The sequence below is a fragment of the Podarcis pityusensis genome (assembly GCF_964106645.2).
Source record: "Podarcis pityusensis genome assembly, chromosome: 8".
NCBI lineage: Eukaryota > Metazoa > Chordata > Lepidosauria > Squamata > Lacertidae > Podarcis > Podarcis pityusensis.
In genome coordinates this window covers 15024910-15049258 of record NC_138033.1, presented here as the reverse complement: position 1 = coordinate 15049258, position 24349 = coordinate 15024910, and the positions used below count along the sequence as shown (strand labels likewise).

Here is a 24349-nt window from a genome sequence, read left to right as displayed (position 1 = left end):
CCCACAGTTCCACCCGCGTCCCTCACCCTATATATAGAAATGAGCGAACCAGTGATATTTTAGGGACCAGGCTAGCAGGCGGGGCCCATTACTTACATCATAGGAGCCTACACAACACAAAACACTGTTGCTGTACAGTATGTAGGTTTTATTTTATTTGTTTTATCTTATATTCTGGAAATGTACATCCAGGTTTTTTTTCCCTTTAAATTTTTTGGGGACCCCCAAAAAATTTTATTGTTGTGTTTTATGGTGCTAGTTTAGATTATGATATCCCAGGTTTATTGCATCTCGGCACGCTCTGAAGCGTCCCTTTGAGGAGAGAGACAACGAGGAAACAGAAATACACATGTTGCAAGGTTTGTGGTTTGGGGATAGGAAGATTTGTGGAGCCAGAATGACTGTGAGGCTTCTTCAATAGACCCTGGCAAAGCTGGCTAGCACCTTTTTATTTTATTTATTTCTTGGTTAGGGATTACTGGCAAAATGGCTAGGAAATACCTGAATGGGTGTTTGTCTCCCTCCCTCTGATCTTAGGTGTCTAGGAGTTATTCCAGAAAACCTGCTTGTTTTCCCAACTTGTTTCCTTGGAGATTAGACGATGTTCATGATTTAATGAGCATTCACTCAGAGTTGTTTAGGGGAGGCTAAATGTCATTGCATCAAAGCAAGTGTCCCACACTTTCCAATGTATCTTCCTGCCACTTTCATTATCACAAAAAGCCCAATCTCAGTAGTAAGTTATATCTCTCTACAATATATTTGCACTTGTTTGTCTTTTGGGCAGCTATGAAAGACCTTTCTTTTTCAACATGCGCTTTAAATGGGGGTGTGTGGGCTTTTAAAAATCCCAGTCTGTGTTCCTATTGGATTTGCAATCTTTTATTATTATTATTTTATGAAATTGTTTTTTGTTGTTAAATTGCTTTGAGGTGTTTCCTAGAAGGCAATGCATAAATGCAATGCATTAAAATGAACAGAGAGATATCTACTCAATCCTAAGGGAGAAACAGCCTGCACTTAAAAATAAAAATAAAAATCAGAGCATGGAACACTTTCTACATATTTACCAAATAGGCTCTTTTTAATGTAGGGTTAGGACTTCCTGTGAGCAGGCAAGAGGGCCTAAGACATCAGCTCTGGAATGTCTGTTGAGTGCCAAGGCACAATGCCCATACTCCACCTATCGGAACATGCAAAATAAATAGGAAGACGCTTCACTAAAATGTCTGATTTCACCTCTCAAAGTTTATTAAACGTGAAATTTCAAAATTCATCCCCCAGCATTGCAAGCTTCCCAGACGGCTGTCCTCCATCAGAATCAAGATGCTGTGGGTCCCTTATTTTGGTCACCTTACCCACAGAAAGTTACCTATTGTCCAGCTTCATGGAGGGCAACCTTCCTTTCTAAACACAGAATGCCCTTTAGTTATTTCAACTAGACTGCAAAGCCAAGCAGAAAGGCAAGCGGCCAAGGCAGAAGGAAAGGCCCTCTGATTGTTGAAGGATATTCATTCAGCCACACTCAGAGATGCGGCTTTCTCACCATTGCCAGGTGCCAAAATGGCACTTCCTCTGAGTTGGACTGGCGGATCACAGAGAGCACTGCAGCGGGGGCCTTGTGGACATTCCAGGTGGCTGCATTTTAAAGTCATCCAGCTGCTGAATTTGGCTCTTCGCGGTCATTTCTCAACCACTTCTGAACCCTCGAATGTCAACAGAGGAGGGACATTCCATGCTGGCAAGCTGGGTCCGTCCCCCCGGGTCCTCCTTTGATGGGATCCCTAAAAATAAATAAATACGCAAACCCTCCAGGATGTGCGATTGATGACTCACTGGAGTGGCATCAAACCCATTGCATCAGGCAAAAGCTAACGCCCAAAGTTGGGATGGTTGGGTGGCGCCATGGCGGGGAGAGGAGCAGGGCTTTATGTTCACAATGTGGTGAACGGCCAACCCCAGCTGAGAAGCATGTCACATGGCTCCATCCCTGCTGGATATCAAACTCTGGGAAGGCCAGTCAGTAATAATGCCTTCTGTGTTAAGGCCTTGCCTGGTAGCCATAGGCGAGGAGGAATCACAAACAGAATTCTATTGGGATGAGTGAGTGAGAGAGCAAGGGAAGTTTGGTCAAGTTGCTCCATACTTCCCTGTAGTAAGCATAGAAACTAAATGGGTGTAGGAAAGCCCCTGTCTATCCAGCTAAGCATACCCTCCAACATTTCTCCTATGAAAACAGGGACGTCCGGTTCCATAATGCTAATTTTACTATTTATACCACACACATCTTACTGGGTTGCCCCATCCACTCTGGGCAGCTTCCAACATATATAAAACATAATAAAACATTAAACATTTTTTTTAAAAAACCTTCCCTATACAGGATTGCCTTCAGACGGCTCGGGGGTCGGATAACTCCAAAATTTCTCCAATGAAAACAGGGACATCCTAAGGAAAAGTGGAACATTCCAGGATCAAATGATAAACCGGGATGGCTTCTCTAAATCAGGGATGGCCCTGGAAAATAGGGACACTTGGGGGGTCCGGCCTAGAAATGCAGACAGCTGCTGAAGGAGGGACAGAGCACTCCATCTACCCTCTGCCAGCCGTCAGCTGGTCAGTAATATTCCTTGTAGTCTAGTAGCTTTTGTACACTTATTTGCAAGGCTATAATGAATGAAATAATAATAATAATAATAATAATAATAATAATAATAATAATAATAACAATTTCCATCCTACTTGTCTACTGATGAACCTAGCGGGTTGTTACCTAAGTTCTACTTGAAGAAGAAAATCCATTGAAATTAAAGGACGTAAATTGTTATTATTATTTATTTATTTGATTCATTGAAGCCCATTAGTCATGTCCATTAATTTCAACGGGTCTACTCTGAATAATGCACAAGCTCTGGATATAGCCCACAGCAGCTGCCAGCAAAGATTTAAATCAACAGCAATAAATTATTTCGATCCTGCTTTCATACTAATGTACTCATGAGTGGTGATCATCCTATATATATTCCTGCAATGCAGAAATCTTTTGCCCAACGTCGGGCTCAAAATCATGACCCGGAGATAAAGAGCCTTGTGCTTTACCAACTGAGCTACATCTCTTGATTATTATTATTTCATTAATAGTATTTTCTGTCTAGCTTTTCTGCTGGTGTACTCAGAGCAGGGACCAGCATAGGTTTAAAAAGTAGTCACAAGAAAACAATACAGATAATCAATTAACTACAAGCAGCTCTGTAAGCCAGTCTAGACGTTAACACAGAAAGAACAGTAAAATTGGGCGGCGGCACAATCTAAATTTGCAGACAAAAAGACTGCTGAAATAAAAATGCCTTTTCTAAGGGAAAAGGCTCAAAGTTCATACATTTTTCAAGGATAAAACTGGATTAGCCACCGTTTGCGTTCCAAATCAGACAAAGCCAAGCCTGCCTGTCTGATGCATGTATCTACAAAAAATTTAAATAAGTAGTTGTGCATCACTTTTTTTGCAGGGAGGAGTGTACACTCTGAACATCTTAGCTATGTACCTAAATCATCCTATCTGAGCAGCCCTCAAGACTCCGTTGTCAACTTGGATTGATGGGGCAGCATTGCTGGTATGCAGCTGGAACAGAGATCTGTTGGCACTTGAGACAGACTCTCCAATACAGTTGTACCTTGGTTTTCAAACACCTTGTGAGTCGAACGTTTTGGCTCCTGAATGCTGCAAACCCGGAAGTGAGTATTCCGGTTTGCGAACTTTTTTTGGAAGCTGAACATCCGGCGTGGCTTCCGTGGCTTCCAATTGAGTGCAGGAAGCTCCTGCAGCCAATCAGAAGCTGTGCCTTGGTTTCCGAACATTTTTGGAAGTCAAATGGACTTCTGGAATGGATTCCATTCAAGAACCAAGGTACGACTGTTTTACTAGCACCCCATTGCCCAGCTGATATATAACATGTCTGAACCTTGGCTGAGCCACAAGACTTCAGGCTGATGAGTTGCCTCCTTCCCTTCTGATTCTTCCTCTGATACCCTTTGGCTACATTCACACGATACATTTTAAGCACTATTTTAAGCACGCTTTAAACAGCTGTGGCTTCCTCCCAAGTATTCTGGGAGCTGCAGTTTGTTGAGGGTGTGGAGAGGAGTTTATTTATTTTTGCTGTTTTTTTTATATCCCAACGTGCTGTGCATAGATCTACCTGCCTCGATATCATGCCCCTACTGTCTGAACATGACAGTATGTATGGAACATAGTTATGTAATCACTAATCCGTAATATGATTTCATGTTAGGGGAGCTCTGGAGGGAAGTTGGGTTCTCCCTGGGAAATTGCTGGCTTCCGACGCACTGTGGTCACTCTTGTCCGGCACCTCAATTTCTTTTCTGTAAAATGGGAATACTAATAATGATAATGACTCACTTCAGACAGCTGTCATCACGAGGATGATTAACAAGTCTGGCAAAGCCTCGCAAAGCACTTCCCCGGTCTTGTATGAACAATTATTAATAAACAGCTCAAGGCTAAACTTACAGCCAACACAACTGACTCACACTTTGCCATGTGGTTGTGGCAAGGCCTTTTCTTCAGGCTGGCAAATGTAACTCCACTCACACCCATTTCTCCAGCTCCTCTCAGATCGCTTGGAGTTTGCTTCTTCGTCTGTGAGAGACTCCAAAAGAAAACACACACACACACACACACACACACACACACACATCCTTGGAAGTCACACTTCAATCTGGAAGCCATGGCCTGTAATTCTGTGCCTCTGCTTAAAAGGAAATTGGGTGTGTATAGTCACACACTTTTCACATGCCCAGAAGCACTGTGTTTCCTTGGATTATTTTTTAAAAATATCTTCCAGGGTTGAGCCCAGCGCTGAAGAATGATTCTGCTATGATAATTCCTTCCCAGGATCCCAGAGGTGAAGGAAAATGAGGCTCCCTTTCCCACGAGCAATTGTGTTAGGAAGAGGAAATTTCCACAGGTGCTATTCTGTTCATCTCCCCGCAGCAGTACTAAAGGGCAAGTGCTGAGCTTCTATAGAAGGTAGGTAGATCTTCTGGCCATCTTGGCTCATATTTAGCCCCGTGAATGAGCATTTGCCCTCAAGACCTGCCTCCAAGGCTCACCTCCCCTGTGCCAACGGGCACATCAGAGTACCTGCTATTCCACAGGAGTTGAGGAATTTCTAACCCAATGAGGAAACGGCGACTTTAGGTCCCCGCCTGGCTTCAAGGATAGGATCCAGGAAATGGAGGCCCATCAGGAAGAAGCACTTCTGCCTCTTACTTCTTGAAAGCTCCAGCGCTGCCAACCCGAATTAGCCCCTGCAAAATAGCCCTTTCTCATACACACACCACTGCTGCAGTTTGTGGCTTTGCAGTCCGGACTAGGAAATCCACCCAATGGTATCTGACTCACCATGACTGAGGCAGATTAGCTCCCTCCCTCGCACAACCAAAGAAAGAAAAGGGAGGGAAATGCCACAATTTTAGTTGCATGTCTGAAGGAACGGCTTGTGTTTGCTCAGAGCGGTCAGCAAAATGCACTCTGCACGTGTTCAGAGGTGTCGACTGCTATCTCTACACTGTGTGCTCCAGCTACATTTGATTTAGAAATAACACCTATAAGAAGTTAGCTGTAATCCTGTGTTCCGGGGCCGAGTACTCGTATTGCAACTATGTGCTGGGGCTAAATCCCAGTGAAGTTTTGACACAGCTTAAATCCTGCCACGGCCTCCATCCTGTTGCATTTCTCAGCTCTGAATTTACCACCCTATTTTCTAAATGTGCCCAAATGTACATTTTCGCTACTGGATGTCATTTGTGATTGTAATCACCTTAGGGCGGAGCTTTCCAAACTTTTCATGCTGGTGACACGCTTTTTTGATATGCATCATTTCGTGACGCAATACTTCAGTTTTACTAGCAAACTGGAGGTTAAAGAAACCCCTTTTCCAGCCCCAGGAGGAGCACATGACACGTTTGCATGACACACCTACACACTGCAGCCGACACACTAAAGTGTCGTGACACTCAGTTTCGAAAGCTCTGCCTTAGACTGTGTGGGACTGCACAAGCTAATAAAAAACAATGAAACCAGAAAAGACAAATCATGGTAACCCTTTGAACAATCCTGAAATATTGTCAGTATAGTCAGGGGTTAAAATGTTGAACTAGGACTGGGTTCAAATCCCTGTTCCACTGTGATCTTTGGAGAGCCACTACTGACCAGAACAAATAGTACTCGACTAGAACCAGTGGCCTAACTCTTCATTCTTCTTCTCTGGCAATCACTCATAACTGCGAAAGATTGTCTTCCATGAACATGGTCTTAACCGTGAGTCTGTAAGTGACTGTGGATGCCAGTTCTGGATCCACATGTCCTTCCACAGTGGGGACATAGGCCTAACTCTATACTACAAGGATAGGGAGCCTATGGCGCCTCACCTGTTTTTGAACTACAACTCCTATCATCCTTGACCTCTGGCCATGTTGACTGGGGCTGCAGAGAAATGGAATCTGTTAATATCTGGAGGATCACAAGTTTCCCATCCCTGCTGTTGTTTAGTCGTGTTTAGTTTAGTCGTGTCCGACTCTTCGTGACTCCATGGACCAGAGCACACCAGGCACTCCTGTCTTCCACTGCCTCCCGCAGTTTGGTCAAACTCATGCTGGTAGCTTCGAGAACACTATCCAACCATCTCATCCTCTGTCATCCCCTTCTCCTTGTGCCCTCAATCTTTCCCAACATCAGGGTCTTTTCCAGGGAGTCTTCTCTTCTCATGAGGTGGCCAAAGTATTGGAGTCTCAGCTTCAGGATCTGTCCTTCCAGTGAGCACTCAGGGCTGATTTCCTTCAGAATGGATAGGTTTGATCTTCTCGCAGTCCTTGGGACTCTCAAGAGTCTCCTACAGCACCATAATTCAAAAGCATCAATTCTTCGGCGATCAGCCTTCTTTATGGTCCAGCTCTAACTTCCATACATCACTACTGGGAAAACCATAGCTTTGACTATACAGACCTTTGTTGGCAAGGTGATGTCTCTGCTTTTTAAGATGCTGTCTAATCCCTGCTGTACAAGATAACAAAAAAACTAAAAAAACTGATGGCTGCAGAATCTCACAACGAAGCAGAAAAAAGGCAGAAAGGAAGTCATGGGTGCAAGAATGCCCCTTAAACTCAAAACCTGGGGGTTTCCTCCCATTGCAAATAGCCTCTTTGGTCAAATTCCACACTATACCACTTAAAGCACATAACATTTCCCAAAGAAACCTGGAAACTGTAGTTTAAGGGTGCTGGGAATTATAGCTCCATGACCAGGCAACTACAATTCCCAGGATTCTTGTGGGGGAAGGCATGTGCTTTAAAAGTACGGTGTGGATGTGACCTATGTCCAAGCCCTATTTGGCCCTGAATTTCATGTGCCCATGGAGGAAATTCCCCTGATCTCTCTGCACCCAACATTCTTTTTGTGACCCTGAGCCAGGATTTCCGATAGGGCTGCTGATCTTTGGAGAAAGTGCCCAACACTGGGAAGTTAAACAGGTGGAGCTTTCCTGGCTGCTAGAAACAGTGCTTAGGGAAGCTTCACCTGTTGAATTTCAGCCATCCCACCATTGTTCAAGCCCTTATGAGAGAAACAAAACAAGGCAGCAATTCTCCCCACCCCAAACTGCCCCTGCAGCAGGATGAAGCTTCAGGTGATGGAGTGGAGATCACTGAAGACAGGAATCTGAGTCTGAGTAGTGAAGGGATGACTTTTTTAAAATGTGGGACCATGGGTGAGAGATGAATTTTCGGTTTCAAAATGCCTCGGGCCAGCTCTGCTCCACAGCCTCCTTCTTTCCCTGCTTTACTTTCTTCAGGAGACTTGGAGAATTCTGACAAAACATATTAAAATGTCAAGCAAAATAAAATAAGTGGAACCACCTGCATCTGGGAGGAAATCAGCCCCAAGAAAGAAAGAACTTGTTGGCCTTCCAGAAGATCCCAGGCGTTGGCTCATCCCCTGCCTTAAGTTATCACAGGGCAAGGAGGACCAAGGGAGAAGAACAAGAAGAAGAAGAATCTGCTCTGCAGGATTGCCAAGCAGGCATGAACTCACAATTCAGCAGGTGCAGGGTTTTTATCCCCAGCATGGAAAAACAATGGAGAAGGCTTCACCCTTTGAATTTCTGAGTATTGTAAAAGGCACGGGAAGGACTCACTCTAGCCGGCCCTTGATGCTGTCAACCACACCCTTCCTTGACTTTGTTTTGCACCCTCTTGGAGGTGTTTTTGCTTGGTTGGGGCGCATCTTCAAACTCTGATAATGCCTTTTGCTTCCCTGGATGGAGGATAGAGGGTGTGCATGTGCAGAAACATGCCTACCATAAAAAGGTAAAATTGACATCCATTGCTCTGCTCACTTTTTGCCCCTTCCCCCTCTCAAAGGTTGCCCAGAAGGGAATCAGAGAATCATAGAATTGGAGAGCTGGAAGGGACCCTGGGGATCATCATACAACCGCCTGTAATGCAGGAATATGCAGCTGTCCCACACGGGGATTGAACTTGAAACCTTGGCATCATCAGCACCATGCTCTAACTTTCTAGGAATGTGGCCCTTAAGCTGAAATGGGCCTGTCAATGGCTTCTAACTGTATTGGTATTTGCAGCCTCCTGATTGCCTATTACAGGTATGTCTCTGTATGAATGAATGAATGGTTTATGAAGGTCACAGAACAATGAAGTGACTCTTTATTGCTTTGTAGGCTCTCCCCTGCCCCATGCACAGCCACACCCAGAACAATGACACATACAGAAAGTGGGGGCTCCTCTGCCTCTGGGTAGCAATGCTTCTTCAGCAGTGCAATTCCTTTACCTGTCTATTCAGAAAGGGCTGTGCTTTTCCTTCCTACCCAAAAACAGCCAGCAAGAACATCACTGAGCTGAAAATGTCGAAACCATGGAGGCACCCAACTTCTTGCTTCTGGAGCGCTCTCGTTCTGTGTGCTCCGTTAACTATGAAATCCCTAATTTGGGTGCCTCGCCTCTTTCCCCAGGCTGCAAACCTGGGCGGTGGTGGTGGCCAGCTCTCAGAGAGCTGCTGTCCACCTGTTGGTGGCTATGTGCCCATCTCTGTAATAGCACCCACTGTGTCCGTGTGTCCAAATGATGAACTGGCACAGCTTCATTGGAGGGGATCCAAAATTATAGGGTTTGTAGTTAAGGAAGCTCGGTGGCATCACAGATCTGGTGCCTGGGTGGGAGACCTGTGCCTTGGCAGGCAGAACTTAAGGTGAAAGGGTTTTTCATCTGCAAAGCAGATTCCATTATTCATTTGAAAATGCCCTCTGTCTGAGGACCCACGTGCACTTGGCTGAGGTTACTTGACCAGTGTGTATGTGTGTCTCAGTAGGTCCTTCCCAGGCTGTTAAAGTTCCCTGTGGCTTGTATCTACCTAGGCTATTATAATACAATAATTGCTGCCAGTGCCTAGGACCTAATTATAATTTCTCCATTGCTGCTTCATTCCTACCTACCTAGGCTAGCGTAAGAATCCCCTCACTGATGCCTAGTTGGCAAGTACAGTATTCATTCCTTAAATATACTTCGGAAATTTGAAGGCTAGCACACAAACACCAGGATCCACCTGCCTGGAAATTTACAGGGTTCACCCCTTTTGTGGACCTACTATGTCTCCAGCTTTCATGCACCTGTTTGGGAAAAAAACCAGAAAGTTATGGCCAGTTTAATTTTGATTTTTTAGATATATAAATAAAAATGAAAATGTAAAGTTTAAATGTGGCTATCACAGGGGGCCCTTGATCCGCCTCTCTGAAATTTAGCAGGGTTAATCGCCTCTTGTGGGGGCTACTGCACCTTCAGGTTTCATGCACCTCTGTGGAAAAGAAAACCCTCTTTCGGTTTCCCCATGCAAGTCAATGGGAAGACTGGAGCTATGGTTTCCCAGATATTGGTTTGGATATGAGATCTGAGGTGAGACCCTCCCAAAATGAACCCAAGGGAACAGGGGCTGAGTCAAGGTGCCAACACAAGCTGGGAAGGTGGGGGGTGGCCTCATACAGTCATGCCATTGTGCTCATTGGGACGCTTGAGATAAATTGCCTATAGGATTGCAGCCTTGTATGATCCAATGGGCATCTTTGCAAGTGCAGGACTGAAGCATGTTTTTATTGGTAATCAATGCCTATTGGTGGTTTATAAAACAGTTGTCTGAATTCTGCTTGTCGGGCTACTTGGTCATGAGTAGGAAGAATATGCTCTGCGGGATCTCAGAGGTACTCTCTCCTCTCTTGTTGCTTCGTGCCTCCAGAGGCTGGACTAAGCCTTGCATCCCGGACAGAACTTCTTAGGGTGCTGCTGGTGGAGTGTAATAGAGATTTTGAGCTTCAGAGCACCGCGTCGGCTTAAAAGACAACGACAGGAAACTTGCCTCGATAAGGGCAGCACTTCAGCTCTCAAGCACCTAAAGCCTTCCTCAGGAACAGCGTGCCTCTGAGCATGGGCAGAGCTCTTTCATCCTTCGCCGCGGCAGCCACCGTTTATTCCTTAGTGTTGGGACAGTTTCTTGGTCAGAATTGCGCTTGTCATGCAGCGTCGAGAGCCAGCGGTTCCTCTTACGGGTGAGTAAATGAAGGAGGAGGAGGGAGAGAGAGATCACAAACCTTTACCAAGTTTCCACGTGCTTGAACTCCAGCGAGCCACACCTCCCCACCCAAGAAGGAACCCAAGAAGCTGCCTTCTACCGAGTCAAGCCGTTGCTCCACCTAGCTCAGCGTTGCCCACACGGATCGCCAACGGCTCTCCAAGCTTGCAGGAGGCAGGGGACACCCCCAGACCCGCTGGGCGATGCCCGGGGGGGGGGCACTAAAGGCGGCATCTTCTGCGCGCAAGGCAGGCGCGTTTTCGCTGCGCTACGGCCCTTCGGCGTTCAGGTTCCCTCCCTCCCGCCTTCCCTCCGCCGTTGTTCCCTCCCCGGGGAGCCCCCGCCCTGCCCTGCCCTGTGACGAAGCACCAGAGACCGGCCCGCCGGCTACTTGCCCAGTTCCTCCGGCGCTCTCTGGGGCTGCCTCCACTCTCCACCCTCTTCCTTGCCCGGATCGCTGCCTCCGGCTCCGCGCGCTTGGAGAACTTCGCCGCGCGCTCTCTCTCCTTCTGGCCTCCTTCCTTCCATTTATTTTTATTATTTTTTTGAAACCCACGCTCTTCACTTTCTCTTTCTTCTCCGGACCTTCCAGCTCGCCTTCCTTCTCGTTCTCGCTTTCCCCACGCGTCGCTCGTGCTTTGGTTTCTTTTTCTTTTTTGTTTCTTCCACCCTCTTCCTTTCCCGGCCACCCCGGAGCGCCAGCAGGTGCCACCGCCCCATAATACCCCTACCGCCCCCCCTCTTTCGCCCTGGCTGCCTGCTGGCTGCTCAAGAGGCAGGGATGGGGGGCTGCCCAGGGGGTCTTCAGCCCCTGCCTCCCAACCTCGGCGGCCAAGCGCTCCTCCGTCCCTGGCAGCGCGCAAGAGATGCAGAGCAAGGAAGACCCGGCGGAGACCACGGTGCTGCCCATCCCTGGAGAGCCCGGCGACAACCTGCGGCGCCTCCGAGGCAGGAAAGTTTTGCTGGGGGAAGAGAAGAAGCTGGCGGGGTGGGCGCTGGGCACAGCCCTGCTCGGCATCTTCCTGATGATTTTGCACACCGAACTGGCTTGGTTTGGACGCTGTCAGGTAAGTCACCTTTACGCTCGACTCTTAACAGCCCTCAACAACCAAATGTTCTCTGTGCGGATGTTTTGGACTGATGGGGATTGTGGTCCAAAACATCTGAAAGGCGCCAGGGTTAGCAAAGGTGTTTTAATAGCAGGTGTTTGCCCCAGATCCGTTTCCATTTGGGGGACTTTTTAAAGTTTTCCCTCATGCAGAGAAGATACAGAAGGAGTGCAATTTGGGGTTAGGAAGAAACTTCTCTTAAAATCGGTCAGCTGGGGGAGATCCATGGTCTTTGCTCTCTCTATACATCAGGGATGGTGTCCGTGGTGTCCCAACAGATGTTATGGGACTCCAGTCAAGCATGGCTAATGGTCAGGGAGGGTGGGAACTCTCCATCCCTGATGAGACACCCAAGAGCCTGCTGCTGCTGCTTTTCCACCCGACAAAGAATTCTGTGGAATTCAAAAGCTGGCACGCACTCTCATCAACCACAAGTCCCTCCGTTGACATGCACAACCTATAATTGGAGAGTCGTTGTGGTGCACTGACTGCTTGGTCTTGGATGGGCTGGGTGGGAAGAGTCTTTTTAAAAACCCAACTCTGCAATAAAGTTAACTGAGTGACTTTGGTCTTAAGTAGCCTGCGAAGGGATTGAGTCCTTTGGGAGAAGGGCAAGATTGAAAACGTGACGTTTCCTTGTCCATACCCCTTTGCATCTGCACCAAACATTCAAAATAGGTATCAAAAGGAAATGGAGGCAATTTGCCATTTCCTAAACCAAAGTTTAGGACGTTGTGAGCTGGGAATGCATCCTTCTATATTTTCTTTTTCCGTTGCCCAGTGCAATATCGCATTGCAACAAAACAATAGCCTCAGAACAATAAACATGTGTGGCTTTCAATCCTGACCCTGCCTGCTCCTCAAGAGCGCTCTGCCACCCCCCACCCCTGGTGATAAAAGTGGGAGTTAATTAACATACAGGTGAAACTAGTCCTATTAAATTAACCTGCGGGACTCATTGCCACTGTGTTGTGACGGCCACCAGCACACATGGTGGCTTCAAGAATTGCTTCAGTTGAAATCCTGCACACATCTGTCCCCCTGAACTCCAGCTCCCATCATCTCTGACAACTGGCAGTGCTGGCTGGGGTTTGTGTGATGTATGTTGTGGTCCAACAACACCTAGAAGCCCCCCAGGTTCTCTATCCCCTTCCTTAAGACCTACTCAAAGTAGGTGCCTGCCTGAATTCTGCCTCGGAGGTGGCTGTACCACGAGGGAAGGTGAGGCAGCGGCCTCTGGTGGTTGAGGGAGCGGAAAGCAGGTGGACTCAATCTGCAGGGCATCATTCACAGAGAAGTTTTTTTAAAAAACACCTCGATTTCTTAGAAGTCTTTTTGCAGGAGCCCCATTGAAGTGAATGAGAACTAAGGGGCAGAGTAGAGATGATGCGGGGAATTTATTAACAGCATCTTGATTATTATTTTTTAAAAAAATGCTAATAACAGCTAAAGGTATTAATCAGGAGTGTGTGTGTGTGTGTGTGTGTGTGTGTGTGTGTGTCTGTGTGTATGTGCTTAACCCTTTCATTCCATGCCAGTTTCCCAATTAAATCAACCTTCCAGCTGCCATTTAGCCCAGTTGTTTTGCTAGTACCACTGTGCTTCCTCCCATGGGGCAAGTAGAAGATTGGTGCAGAATTTAACCAGAAAAATAGTGAAATCGCCCATCTTTCAGTCCTCCCCCTCATAAGTCCTGCAGCTTTTCTTAACATTTGCAAGAGAGAGAGAGATCCTGTTTAGGGATTTCCTGCATCACTTCTGGATTGGTCCTGGAATGAACCATTCCGATGCAGCTCATGCAAAAGAACATCCCAGCAGCTTCCTTCCTTCTCCTGTTTAATTTGTGTGTCTCAGCCGGGAAAGGATTGCACTTGGACTTTCCTGCCTCAAAAGCACAAGTGGGTTCCTGTTTGTGGCTAACCTGTGATATCTGATGCTATGCACTCGATATGTGAGGACACTTCTGAGTCCTCCAAACTGTGGCTATTTTGGGGATGGGGTTCTATGGGTGTGACTTACAGCAGGCTGTGTGTTACAGCCACGGAAAAGCCAGAGGTTTCTGAGCACCCAAAACACACCTCTTCACTCCTACGAGCAAGAGGCATTGTCCCAGTTTGAGGATGCATTCCATCCAAGCGAAAGAGCACAGAACAGGCCCAGCGTGGACAATGGCTTGGAGAGGTGGGCTGTCCAGAGGGCAGAATCCTGAGGGCCAGATTGATAAGCTTGGAGTGCCACCTTTGACTTCACAGGAGGAGGTGAACTGGAGGTTCTCCACCCCAGAAGCAGAAATAAAAAACACCCTTGGGAAAAGAAGACCCTCCATATTCACTGATTTGCGTACCTCTGTGTTGGAGGAGGAAAGAGTCCACTGTTTGTGTCCCCAGAAAAGTCCATGTGTGTCTGCAGTAACATTTTTTTAAAAAAGACTCCTCTACATCTTACCAGAAGACAAAACAGTGATGGTGCTTTCAACAGGGAGATGTAGTGAAAGGGAGAGCCAGCGTGGTGTAGTGGTTAGAGTGTTGAACTAGGACCTGGGAAACCAGGGTTCAAATCACAGAATCATAGGGTTGGAAGGGATCATGAGGGACATCTAGTCCAACCCCCTGCAATGCAGGAATCTTTTGCCCCATGTGAGTCTCGAACCCATAACCCTGAGGTCAAGAGCCTCATGCTCCACTGACTGAGCTATCCCAGTGATGCCCATCGGATGACCTTGGGCCAGTCCCAGCCTCTCAGGCTAACCTACCTCACATTGTTGCGAGGATAGAATGGGGAGCAAGAGAACCTTGAGCAACTTGGAATTCTAAATAAAAATGGGGACTTTTTATTTATTTTATTTATTTTCACATTTATATCCCACCTCTTCTCCAAGGAGCTCAAGTTGGTGTTGACACTTGTCCCCCTCCCCACAACAACCCTGTGAGGTAGTTACAGGTCGGTAGCCGTGTTGGTCTGCCGTAGTCGAAACAAAATAAAGAAATTCCTTCCAGTAGCACCTTAGAGACCAACTAAGTTTGTTACTGGTATGAGCTTTCGTGTGCATGCACACTTCTTCAGATACGAAAGCTAATACCAGTAACAAACTTAGTTGGTCTCCTGTGAGGTAGGTTAGGCTGAGAGGCAGTGACTGGCCCCAAGGTCACCCAGTGGGATTCCTGGCTGAGTGGGGATTTGAACCCTGGTCTCCCAGATCCTAGAACCCTGGTCTCCCAGATCCTAGATCTGACACTCCTCACTACACCACATTGGCTCAGACTGGCTACACCACAACCAAGAGAACAGAGTTTCTCCTTGGGTAAGTTGTGCTGGTGGATCTAGGTGTGGAGCTTGCAAACCGTCCTCCTCACACTGCGTAGCACAGCTCTCTGGTCTGAGTCATCTTGGCTCTGACTACATCAAGCACTTCCCTTGCCCTGCAGGCAGCTCTTAACTGTAGATTTCCCCCCCTTGATAACAAAAGGGCTGTAAGCCTTCTTCACAAGTGAGGCTTACGCTGGTGTTTGTATTACCCCACATTTGTAATGCAAATGAAAAGTCTACATGGCTAGAGCCGCCTCATCTGCTTGTCTGCTTCAGGAAGCCAAAGGCAGCCAGACAGCGATGGCTGATGATAATAGGCCGCTGACTTTAAGCGCTCAGTTAATGCAGTTTAGGAAGTTCTGTGCATGGTGGAAAACAAGACTTCTGAAATAAGAGATTGTGAAACTGGAAGAAAACGATGTGGTGTCTTTGCAGGACATTAAGGTCAAGGTCAAGGGACCCCTGACCGTTACGGTAGGTCCAGTTGTGGACAACTCTGGGGTTGCGGCGCTCATCTCGCTTTACTGGCCAAGGGAGCAGGTGTACAGCTTCCAGGTCATGTGGCCAGCATGACTAAGCCGCTTTTGGAGAACCAGAGCAGTGCACGGAAACGCTGTTTACCTTCCCGCCGGAGTGATACCTATTTATCTACTTGCACTTTTCGGTGTGCTTTCGAACTGCTAGGTTGGCAGCAGCAGGGACTGAGCAATGGGAGCTCACCCCGTCGGGGGGATTCAAACTGCCGACCTTCTGATCGGCAAGCCCTAGGCTCTGTGGTTTAGACCACAGCGCCACCCCTGCCCCATTTGCAGGGCACTCATTTGCAGCGAGATGAGCGCCGCAACCCCAGAGTCGTCCGTGACACACTGCATCGTTTTCTTCCAGTTTCACAATCTCTTTCTTATTTCAGAAGTCTTGTTTTCCAGCATGCACAGAACTTCCTAAACTGCATTAACTGAGCGCTTAAAGCAATGCTTTTACTGGAATATTCTAACATGGTGCTTGCCAGCTGATTTGGAGATGAGAGCTGTGGTCCAAGACAGCTGGGGGTATCAAGGTTGCCAAAGGCCGGAATAATGTTGTTGTTGGCATCATGGGCGTAGCCAGGGGGGGCGGGGGGTGGACAGCTGTCCCCCCAATCAATAAGAATCAGTACAAATCTGAGGTTCTCCCCACCCCAAAACAAAAGCCTGCTCCCCTAACAAAAATCCTGGCTATGTCCATGGTTGGCAACCATCTTTCTCAAAAGACAATGGAGTGTGTCTCTGGGGGGTGAAGTCAAACTGCTGCGACCCTTCCCACAAAACCAGCAGCCAAACATAGAAGCTAATCTCCTCTTAAGGTGCATGGGAAGCTATGTTGCAGCAAGTCAGACCACTGGTATGTCGAGCTCAGTATTATCTACACCTCTTCAGGACTTGGGACAGGAACCTCCTCTGCCCTGCCTGGAGATTTCATGGCCCTTCTACATGCCAAGCATGCTGTGCCACTCTACCTATGGCCTTCCAGCTGTTGACAAGCTCCCACTCTTACTCCACTCCCCAGGCAGTGCAGCCAATGGTCAGGGATGATGGGAGCTATCGGGGGTTACAGGTGCCCCATCCCTGCATTAAAGCTTAGATGTACTGAGCTGCTCCAGCAGAGCAACTGGGAGGCTGAGTTTCAAATAGGAGTACAGGAAGAATCCTATGGGATCAGGCCAATGGCCCACCTAGTCCAGCATCCTATTCCCACAAAAAGCCACAAGCCAGAGCACGCACACCTTTCCCACCTGTGACTCCCGGAGACAGGCATTCAGAGGGCATCCTCCGCTCAACTCTCAAAGCCAAAACAAATGGGAGGAACAGAAACCAAAAAGAATACGAAAAGGTTCTCGAAAGCACTTACAATTAAAAGTTTATCATAGCTCAGCATATTTCAGAACCAAAGGTCCTTCAACTGGAGACTTTCCGAAGCAGTTTGCACAAATGCTGCTGACTGTCTGGCGCCATGGGGAAAAACAGGGAACAAGTGGGGTTTGGGTTTCTGTGGTTTTGCATCTGTCTTTTCAGAGTTCTTTTTTGCACAACCTGTTTAGATGGGCCTAGACCAGCCATGCTCTCCCAGTCTTAATCCCACCCCCTTTTGTGTTACTATAGGGCAGGGCTTCCCAAAATGTCCACAAACTTCATTTTGGTGGTCCAGGGCAAGGCTGTAAAGAAGAACATTTACCCTTTGAAGTCTGCAAAATTCTGCAGAATTCGAACTGGAATGCAATGAAGTGCAATATAAGAAAGGAAGGGACCAATCAAAATGCAATTAAAAGTCATTATGAGTGCTACAGCAGGCACACAAAAATCACCAAGAGCCAGTGCAGTGTAGTGGTTAGAGGGTCAGACTACGGCCTGGGAGACCAAGGTTCAAATCCCCTGCTTCTATGCTTCGAACACAGCAAAAACAATGCAGGAGGCAGCAGCTACAAGTTACCGGTCTCTGCAGCCACGGCAGGCGCTGTGATTCACCAAAGGTTTGACTTCACCCCTGGAGTGCACTCCATTGTCTTTCGAGACAGATGGATGTCAACAGCAATTCAAAGCACATTCAATACAACTTAAAGCACACAACTTCTCCCAAGGAATTTGGGGGACTCTAGTTCCCCCCTCATATAGCTCCAATGCCCAGCACCCACAACAAACCACAGTTCCTGTGATTCTTGGGGGAAGCTATGTGTTTTAAACAAGCGTTGAATGTGCTTTAATTGTATGGTGCAGATCATGGCTAAGCATGCCAAGCTCTGCCGATCTCCCACTCCGTAAAAATGTCTCCCGTACCTTATCCCAGAGAAGCAGGAAACAGAAAGTCCTCGCTCTGGCTTGTCTCCTCCACCCCCTCCCTTGAGATTTATTGCATTTTGCTGCTGCTGCAATTAGAGACTTGCAGGGTGGAAGGACGTTGGGGACATCAAGACCACGGGAAAGGGAAGGGAATGTGCTTATTCAGGGGTGGGGTGCAGGACTGAATGGACAAGTCCCAGCATAGCGGGGCAACTGCATGCTGAAGTGAAAGATTTGTATCGGTTGCATAACACAAAAGGTGCTGAGGTTAAACCCGCAATTGATTGTGTGTGTGTGTGTGTGTGTGTGTTTGTTTGTTTGTAAGCTAGCCTAAGTGATCCATAAGATAAAGTAGCTGAGGCAGATTGCTTATCTGACCCTTCTGAGTCATCAGCAGTTGGATTGTCCGTAAACATTCTGTGACATCACCAGTCGCTAGCATTCCATAACTGGTCCTTTCTCCTCAGCTGTTAGAATGCCCGTAAACATTCTGTGACATCACCAAAGCTGAGGCAGTGACAGGGTTTGGAGGTGGCTGGGCAGTAGCCTGCATCTATAAAGTGCTTCTTAAACCTCTAAAGTGTTTGAAGGAGACTTCCTGTGGAGCAGTCATTCCCAGAGTGTAAGGTGGGTCTTTGTAGGGTGATTAGCTACTTCCTCCTTGATCCCCTTCCAGAATGTGCCAGGAATTCAATCGCTGAGCTTTCCTTTGTAAATGCCAAACAGTGTTGCCATCTTTTGCAGGGTGTGTGTGTGTGTGTGTGTGTGTGTGCACGCCTGCCGGCCTGAGAGGGTTGCATTGGTAAGAGAGTTATGACAAGCAGAAATTCAACTGGAGCAGTGTGACCTGGAGATGTGGTGACTGGGGAAAAGACCTGCTGAATTTCTGCCTCTTGTGCAAATGTTTTTTTTTAAAGTACAGCAGTTCAGACTAGAGAGGGGGAGGAAGTAGCAACACTAGTGAGAACAATAAATTGAGGGCATGACCTGCTTTTTCCAAAGTTATTTTTTTACCTCAATTTGTGTGGTGGTGGGGAGAATATTAATTTCATCTACTTACCTACTACTAGGTTGAGGGCAGGAGACCATGTGAATCATTGTGGGGGGGAATAAAAAAGCAGGTGTTGTATCTTATAAGGAATGAAGAACCAAACCCTTAACATGCAAGGAAGAACTGACAGGTCAGGGGTTGCTGAGTTATTCCCCGCTACCCTGATTCTCCCCTGGAAATCAGCCCTGCAACCGCTTAAAATCCACATGCTGAACTGAGCTCCAAAAGGAGTGTGAGCTCAGTGGGGAGTGGGATGTGTTAAGCACCTCTCCCTCTTCAAATGATGGCATTACTGCAATGGGCAAGCCAAAATAAGTTGCTGGGATCAACAGCAATTCATGGTATTGATTCACAACTGTGTGGTTCTGCAAAATCTGCAAGATACCTTACTATACGTTTAGAGGTAGACCTATATCCCAGTTGTTTAACGATAGCAGCAACAAAAAGACCCCACCCTCCTGGCAGATTAACTGGGAGTAGCTTTTTGCGAGTTTCGTTCAGTCTTTTGTACTCAAAACGAATTCCTGAGTTCATATTTATTTCTGCAAGTAAGTCTGTCATACCAGACTCTGGTTCGTGGATCTCAGCAGCGGCAGGCCTTGGGACCTCAAATTTAAGTGGTATACTAGGTAACACCAAAATTCAGTGCCCCCTGCCTCTTGCACTCCATTCCAAATAATAGTTGTGGCACCCCCAAGGCTGCGCATCCAGGGCAACCAAATTGGTTGCTCTCCCCTAAATCTGCTTCTGATCTCAGGGTTTTGGCAAAACTCCTTCACAAAATCATTGCCGCAAGTTTGAAGCTTGTCCACCCCCCACCCCCAGCTCTGTCGCACAGATCCTATTGTGACATTTGTGGGGCAATGGCGGAACCCCACAGTCTCTCATGTATGCCAGTGTGGTGTAGTGGTTAAGAGCGGTAGTCTCGTAATCTGGGGAACCGGGTTCGCGTCTCCGCTCCTCCACATGCAGCTGCTGGGTGACCTTGGGCCAGTCACACTTCTTTGAAGTCTCTCAGCCCCACTCACCTCACAGAGTGTTTGTTGTGGGGGAGGAAGGGAAAGGAGATTGTTAGCCGCTTTGAGACTCCTGAAGGGGAGTGAAAGGCGGGATATCAAATCCAAACTCCTCCTCCTATGCGGAATATACAGGAAGGACCCTACCAATCAGTGTGGACAATACTGAGCCAGATGGACCAATAGCTTGCCTTCATATAAGGCCGCTTTTCTGATGAATGGCTTGCTGAGAAGGACTGGGGCTCTGCAGAACAGGATTCTATAAAGAGAGTGTGGGAAAGAGCTTGGTGACCTTGAGAAGTCCAGCTTTGTTAAAAAAAATAAAAAATAAGTATGGCAATCACTCCAAAAGTTCTGGCTTCTACGCAAAGAGGTCTGGCAAATTGCCCAGAGATCAAAAACCTGCTTGGGCTGCTTTGCTTTGTTTTCGAGTCAATGAAGCAAGAAGACCTCGACCTACCTTATAGGGCTGATGTGAAAACTTATGAGAGAGTGTTCTAAAATTGCCTGGTTTTCGATTTTTTAAAAACATTGTTATTAGGTCTCAATCAGAAAGAGAGACGGATGTGTAGCTGCTGTTGCCATGCTAAACTTGGACGCTGCATGTCCTGAGCTGCGTGCCCAGTGCTGTTCGGATCCAAAAAGTGATGCTGTGCCTTTCCTGGGATAGATTTCACATTGCAGATTAGATACAACAGGAGCAGAGCATATGCTCTCTTTGTGTTGGGTTTATAGCTTCTCTCCCCCCAATTTTGATGGGAAACCTTGCACAGACCCGGAGAGGACTGAGGAAGCATCTTGTGCCCACACTTCCTTGTGTTTGGGACAGCGTGTGACAGAAAGCTGCCCTTTGTTTCAGAGTCTGAGACTGCACAAGTGCACAAGCCCCGGACCCAGGAGTCCTGGCATGCAGCCCCCCTGCCCTCTACCTCCCCACCCGCTGGGAAGGGGAAATATTTTCCCTTGCTACAGCTTGAGGTCTCTTTGCTTTTGCCCTGCTATGTGACGGCAGCTCCGCCTCCCAAGGGCACAGAGATCTGGAGCAAGTTTCCCCTGGAAGATGAAGAGCCTTTCCTGAACCTCCGTCTGCAAACAGACCTCGGATCCGTTCTAGGTCCCCTCTGTGACCGCTCCCTGCTTGGGAACACGTCGGAGAAGCTGGCTGGAAGAAACAAGGAGGGAAACGCAGGCAAAGGGCTCTGTCTGGGCTGCAGAGGAGAGGGGGCTGATTTTTATTTTTTTGGAGGCAGGGGAAATGTTTCAGTAAATGTGCTCCAATTTAAATATTGCACTCTGATTCAAAAAGGAGTACCATGATTAGAGCTGCCTTCTGTGGGCTATAGTGACCTCCCCGTTGCCCTCGTCACTCGCTGGTACCGAGACTGAAAATAAATCCGATTCCTGCCAGCTCAGGCATTTTAATATTTGGGCTCCTTCAGAGCCTGTTCTTAAACATCAGGTGAAAAGAAATGCCCGTTGGCGTCTTTCAGGGGCAGGACCATGCAGCCAAATGTGACCCACCAGCCATGTATGGAAGCAGCTGGTGCTTGACTCCTTCCCCATTTTTGCAGTGACAGGCAAGCCAGGGGATCGTTCTTCAATCTCATAAATGCTACCTTTACATGTCTGGTAGCCTGTGTTCAGCTTGCTGGGTCAAAATTTGCTGACCCATCAGGATTAAGCAGATTTCAGTCTTACTTCTGCTCTGTTTTTAAAGCCTTACTATAACAGATTAGCAAGTGATCCGCCTTGAACTATTTGGCCAGGAACACCAGTTTCCACTTAAAAAAAACCCTTGAATCTTGCAGAGTTCTTGATTAACTTGATTAACAGCTGAGCTCTTGCAAAAGCTCTGGGTTTTGCTCCAGTAGGTCAGTTCTTGCATAGTTTACAACCCAGGTCTTGCAAGGAACTTTGCTTTGACCTCCCTGCTTGACTCAAACCATGCTTCTGACTGGAGGTTTGTAATCAGGTGGCATCCTCAGAGGCCTGAGTTCAAGTCTTCACTCAGCTACAGGAGCTGGGAGGAAGGCCCATGGCTGGATTGCAGTTGCTTCCCAGCTGATTGACATGTGGTGGTAGGATTCCGGACTGTACCACTTTAGGGGTGTGAGCATGGTTTTCCATGTCCCCTCACAAAGTAATAAATTAGTAAAATGGGGAAAAACTTTAACACAGCCTTCTCCCTGGTGTTCTAGTTTTCTGCATGCAAGGAGTTCTATTTCTGTTGTTGTTGAATGCTGGAATATCTACAAGTGTGACCCAAACACACCTGCAGTCTGAAGTGGTACAATCCGGAATCCTGCCCCCCCCAGTTCTCTTTAATGTGTTGCAAGGGTGGGAGTTTTCCACTTAACAGAACAAAGGTGGGTGCTTATTTTTCCAACATAAATAGATTTTTTAAAAAAAATTGTTTTGCAAACTGGGATCTGAATGGACATGTAGAGGAGCCAAGCAGAGGCATGTAGCTCTGGGATTTACTGAGCAACTTGTCTGTACCTTCACAGAGTTGACCTTTCTTATCTAGTAAGAAAGGTAATTCTGGCTTAGGCAAAGGAGCAAAAAAACGTTTTCATAGCACTTTAGTGGAAATGGGCTGGAACGAAATCAAAGCAGGAGGCGAAAGATAAAATCGGGAAAGGGACTAATGTTGACTCTTTGGCATGTGGAGCAGTGCAACAGGCAGGTCTGAGGGGTGTTTTCCCCCATCGGCACCCAAGGGTGACCGTAGGAAATAAGTTTTTGGGAACAGGCAGAGAAAAGGCAACGTCACAAGATGAGGGGGCTGGGAAAGGAGAGCATCAAGGAGAGGAACAAAGACCATAAAAAGTGGCAAGAGTAATGTTTGGTTCACCCGCAGCTATTGCAGAGCCACTGGCATTTCCAAAGAGAAAAACAAGGAGGCGTGAGAATTTGGAACATCTGACCCATCACAGATGTGAACCTGTGATGGTGGACTCTGGTCCTATCAGCCCCAGCCAACATGGGAAATGGTCAGGAGTGATGGGGTTGTAGACCAGCAACATATCAAGTGACACACACACACACACCCTCAATTTAGTTTCACACTCATAATCACTGCCGGAGCCCCTTCCTGTCTGCACACACTCCACCAAATTGTGGTAATTTGTGTAAACTTTCCCGTGTCAGCTTCTGATGAAGGGTGTGTGAGTCGACTGGCGATAACCATTTCCGAATAATGTTTAACAAAACGTTTTCATCTTACAGTGGATTTTATTGTAATCATCGAAATAACAAGGGCAGCTCAAACGCATTCAGGCTAGGCACAAGTTACTGTTTACTCTGGCCCCAGTGCGCTCCCGCTGTTGGGGTTTGAAGCTAAGTACACATGAAGTTTGTCACGATCCGTATGTATCCTGTAGCTTCTTGAGAAACGGTGCGGGTGGGGGCGGGGAGGGAAACAAATCAGGTCATGTGCAACAGGTGAAGACAGGAACACAAGGATGTGACTTGAGATGCAGAGGTGCACAGACAGGACCTCACTGAGTCGCCTCAGTGACATTTAGGCGCACAGAGCAGGAAGTGGTGCTCTGGGATTTTTGCACATGCTCTAGAGTCAGGACAGGTGGTCCTGCAACAAAATGTTGCAGTATGGATTGCTACAGCTTAGGATGCCTGCTGCTCATAGGATGAAGGAAATCAGAGTAGACCTAATTTTTCAACTAGTGCATGCACTTCAGATTACTGGAGCGGGGCTAAGTACACAACATACATTTAAAGCACTTCCCCTCCCCTCCCCTCCTGGGAAGACTCCTGGGAACTGTAGTTTGTTTGTTATAGGTGCTGGGCATTGCAGCTCTGGGAGGGGTAAACTACAGTTTCTGAGATTCTTTGGCAGGTGCATGTGCTTTAAAGGTGTGTTTTGTACACAGTCCCAGTTAACCGTCTTGAAAGAAGATAAAAGAATTGCCTCGCAGGACCAGCACAAAGGTCCGTCTCACCCTCAGCCTTTGGACGTTCGCAGGCCGAATATTAGGCAACATCCCCTTCCCCTGTTTATCTCACGACTGGTAAGAATGGAACCTGCGACAAAGTGCTGCAGCATGGAATGCTTATGTTCAGGATTCTAGCCAGTCAGCCATACTGTTTATCAGGATATTATTCTGTTGGAAGCTTCCCAGAGTGACTGGGGCAAACCAGTCAGATGGGTAGGGCACAAACAAATTATTATTATTATTATTCTCACTGATACAGTGGTACCGCCGGTTACGAACTTAATTCGTTCCGGAGGTCCATTCTTTACCCGAAACCATTCTTAAAATGAGGTGCACTTTCACTAATGGCACCTGCTGCTGCCGCCGCACCGCCAGCATGCAGCTTCCACTAGCATCCCGGGGCAAAGTTCGCAACCAGAGCATCTACTTCTGGGTTAGCAGGGCTTG

At 47.3% G+C, this 24349-nt stretch overlaps 1 protein-coding gene across 1 annotated transcript in view; it reads left to right on the top strand.

Annotated features, from left to right (window-relative positions):
• The first annotated feature begins 11040 nt into the window (after nt 1–11040).
• KCNN4 (potassium calcium-activated channel subfamily N member 4) overlaps nt 11041–24349 on the top strand; it is a 47490-nt gene continuing 34181 nt past the window's right edge. Inside the window, exon 1 of the mRNA XM_081016773.1 lies at nt 11041–11718. Within this exon, the coding sequence (XP_080872899.1) occupies nt 11518–11718 (201 nt within the window). The 5' untranslated portion in view covers nt 11041–11517. The remainder of the gene's footprint in view (nt 11719–24349) is intronic.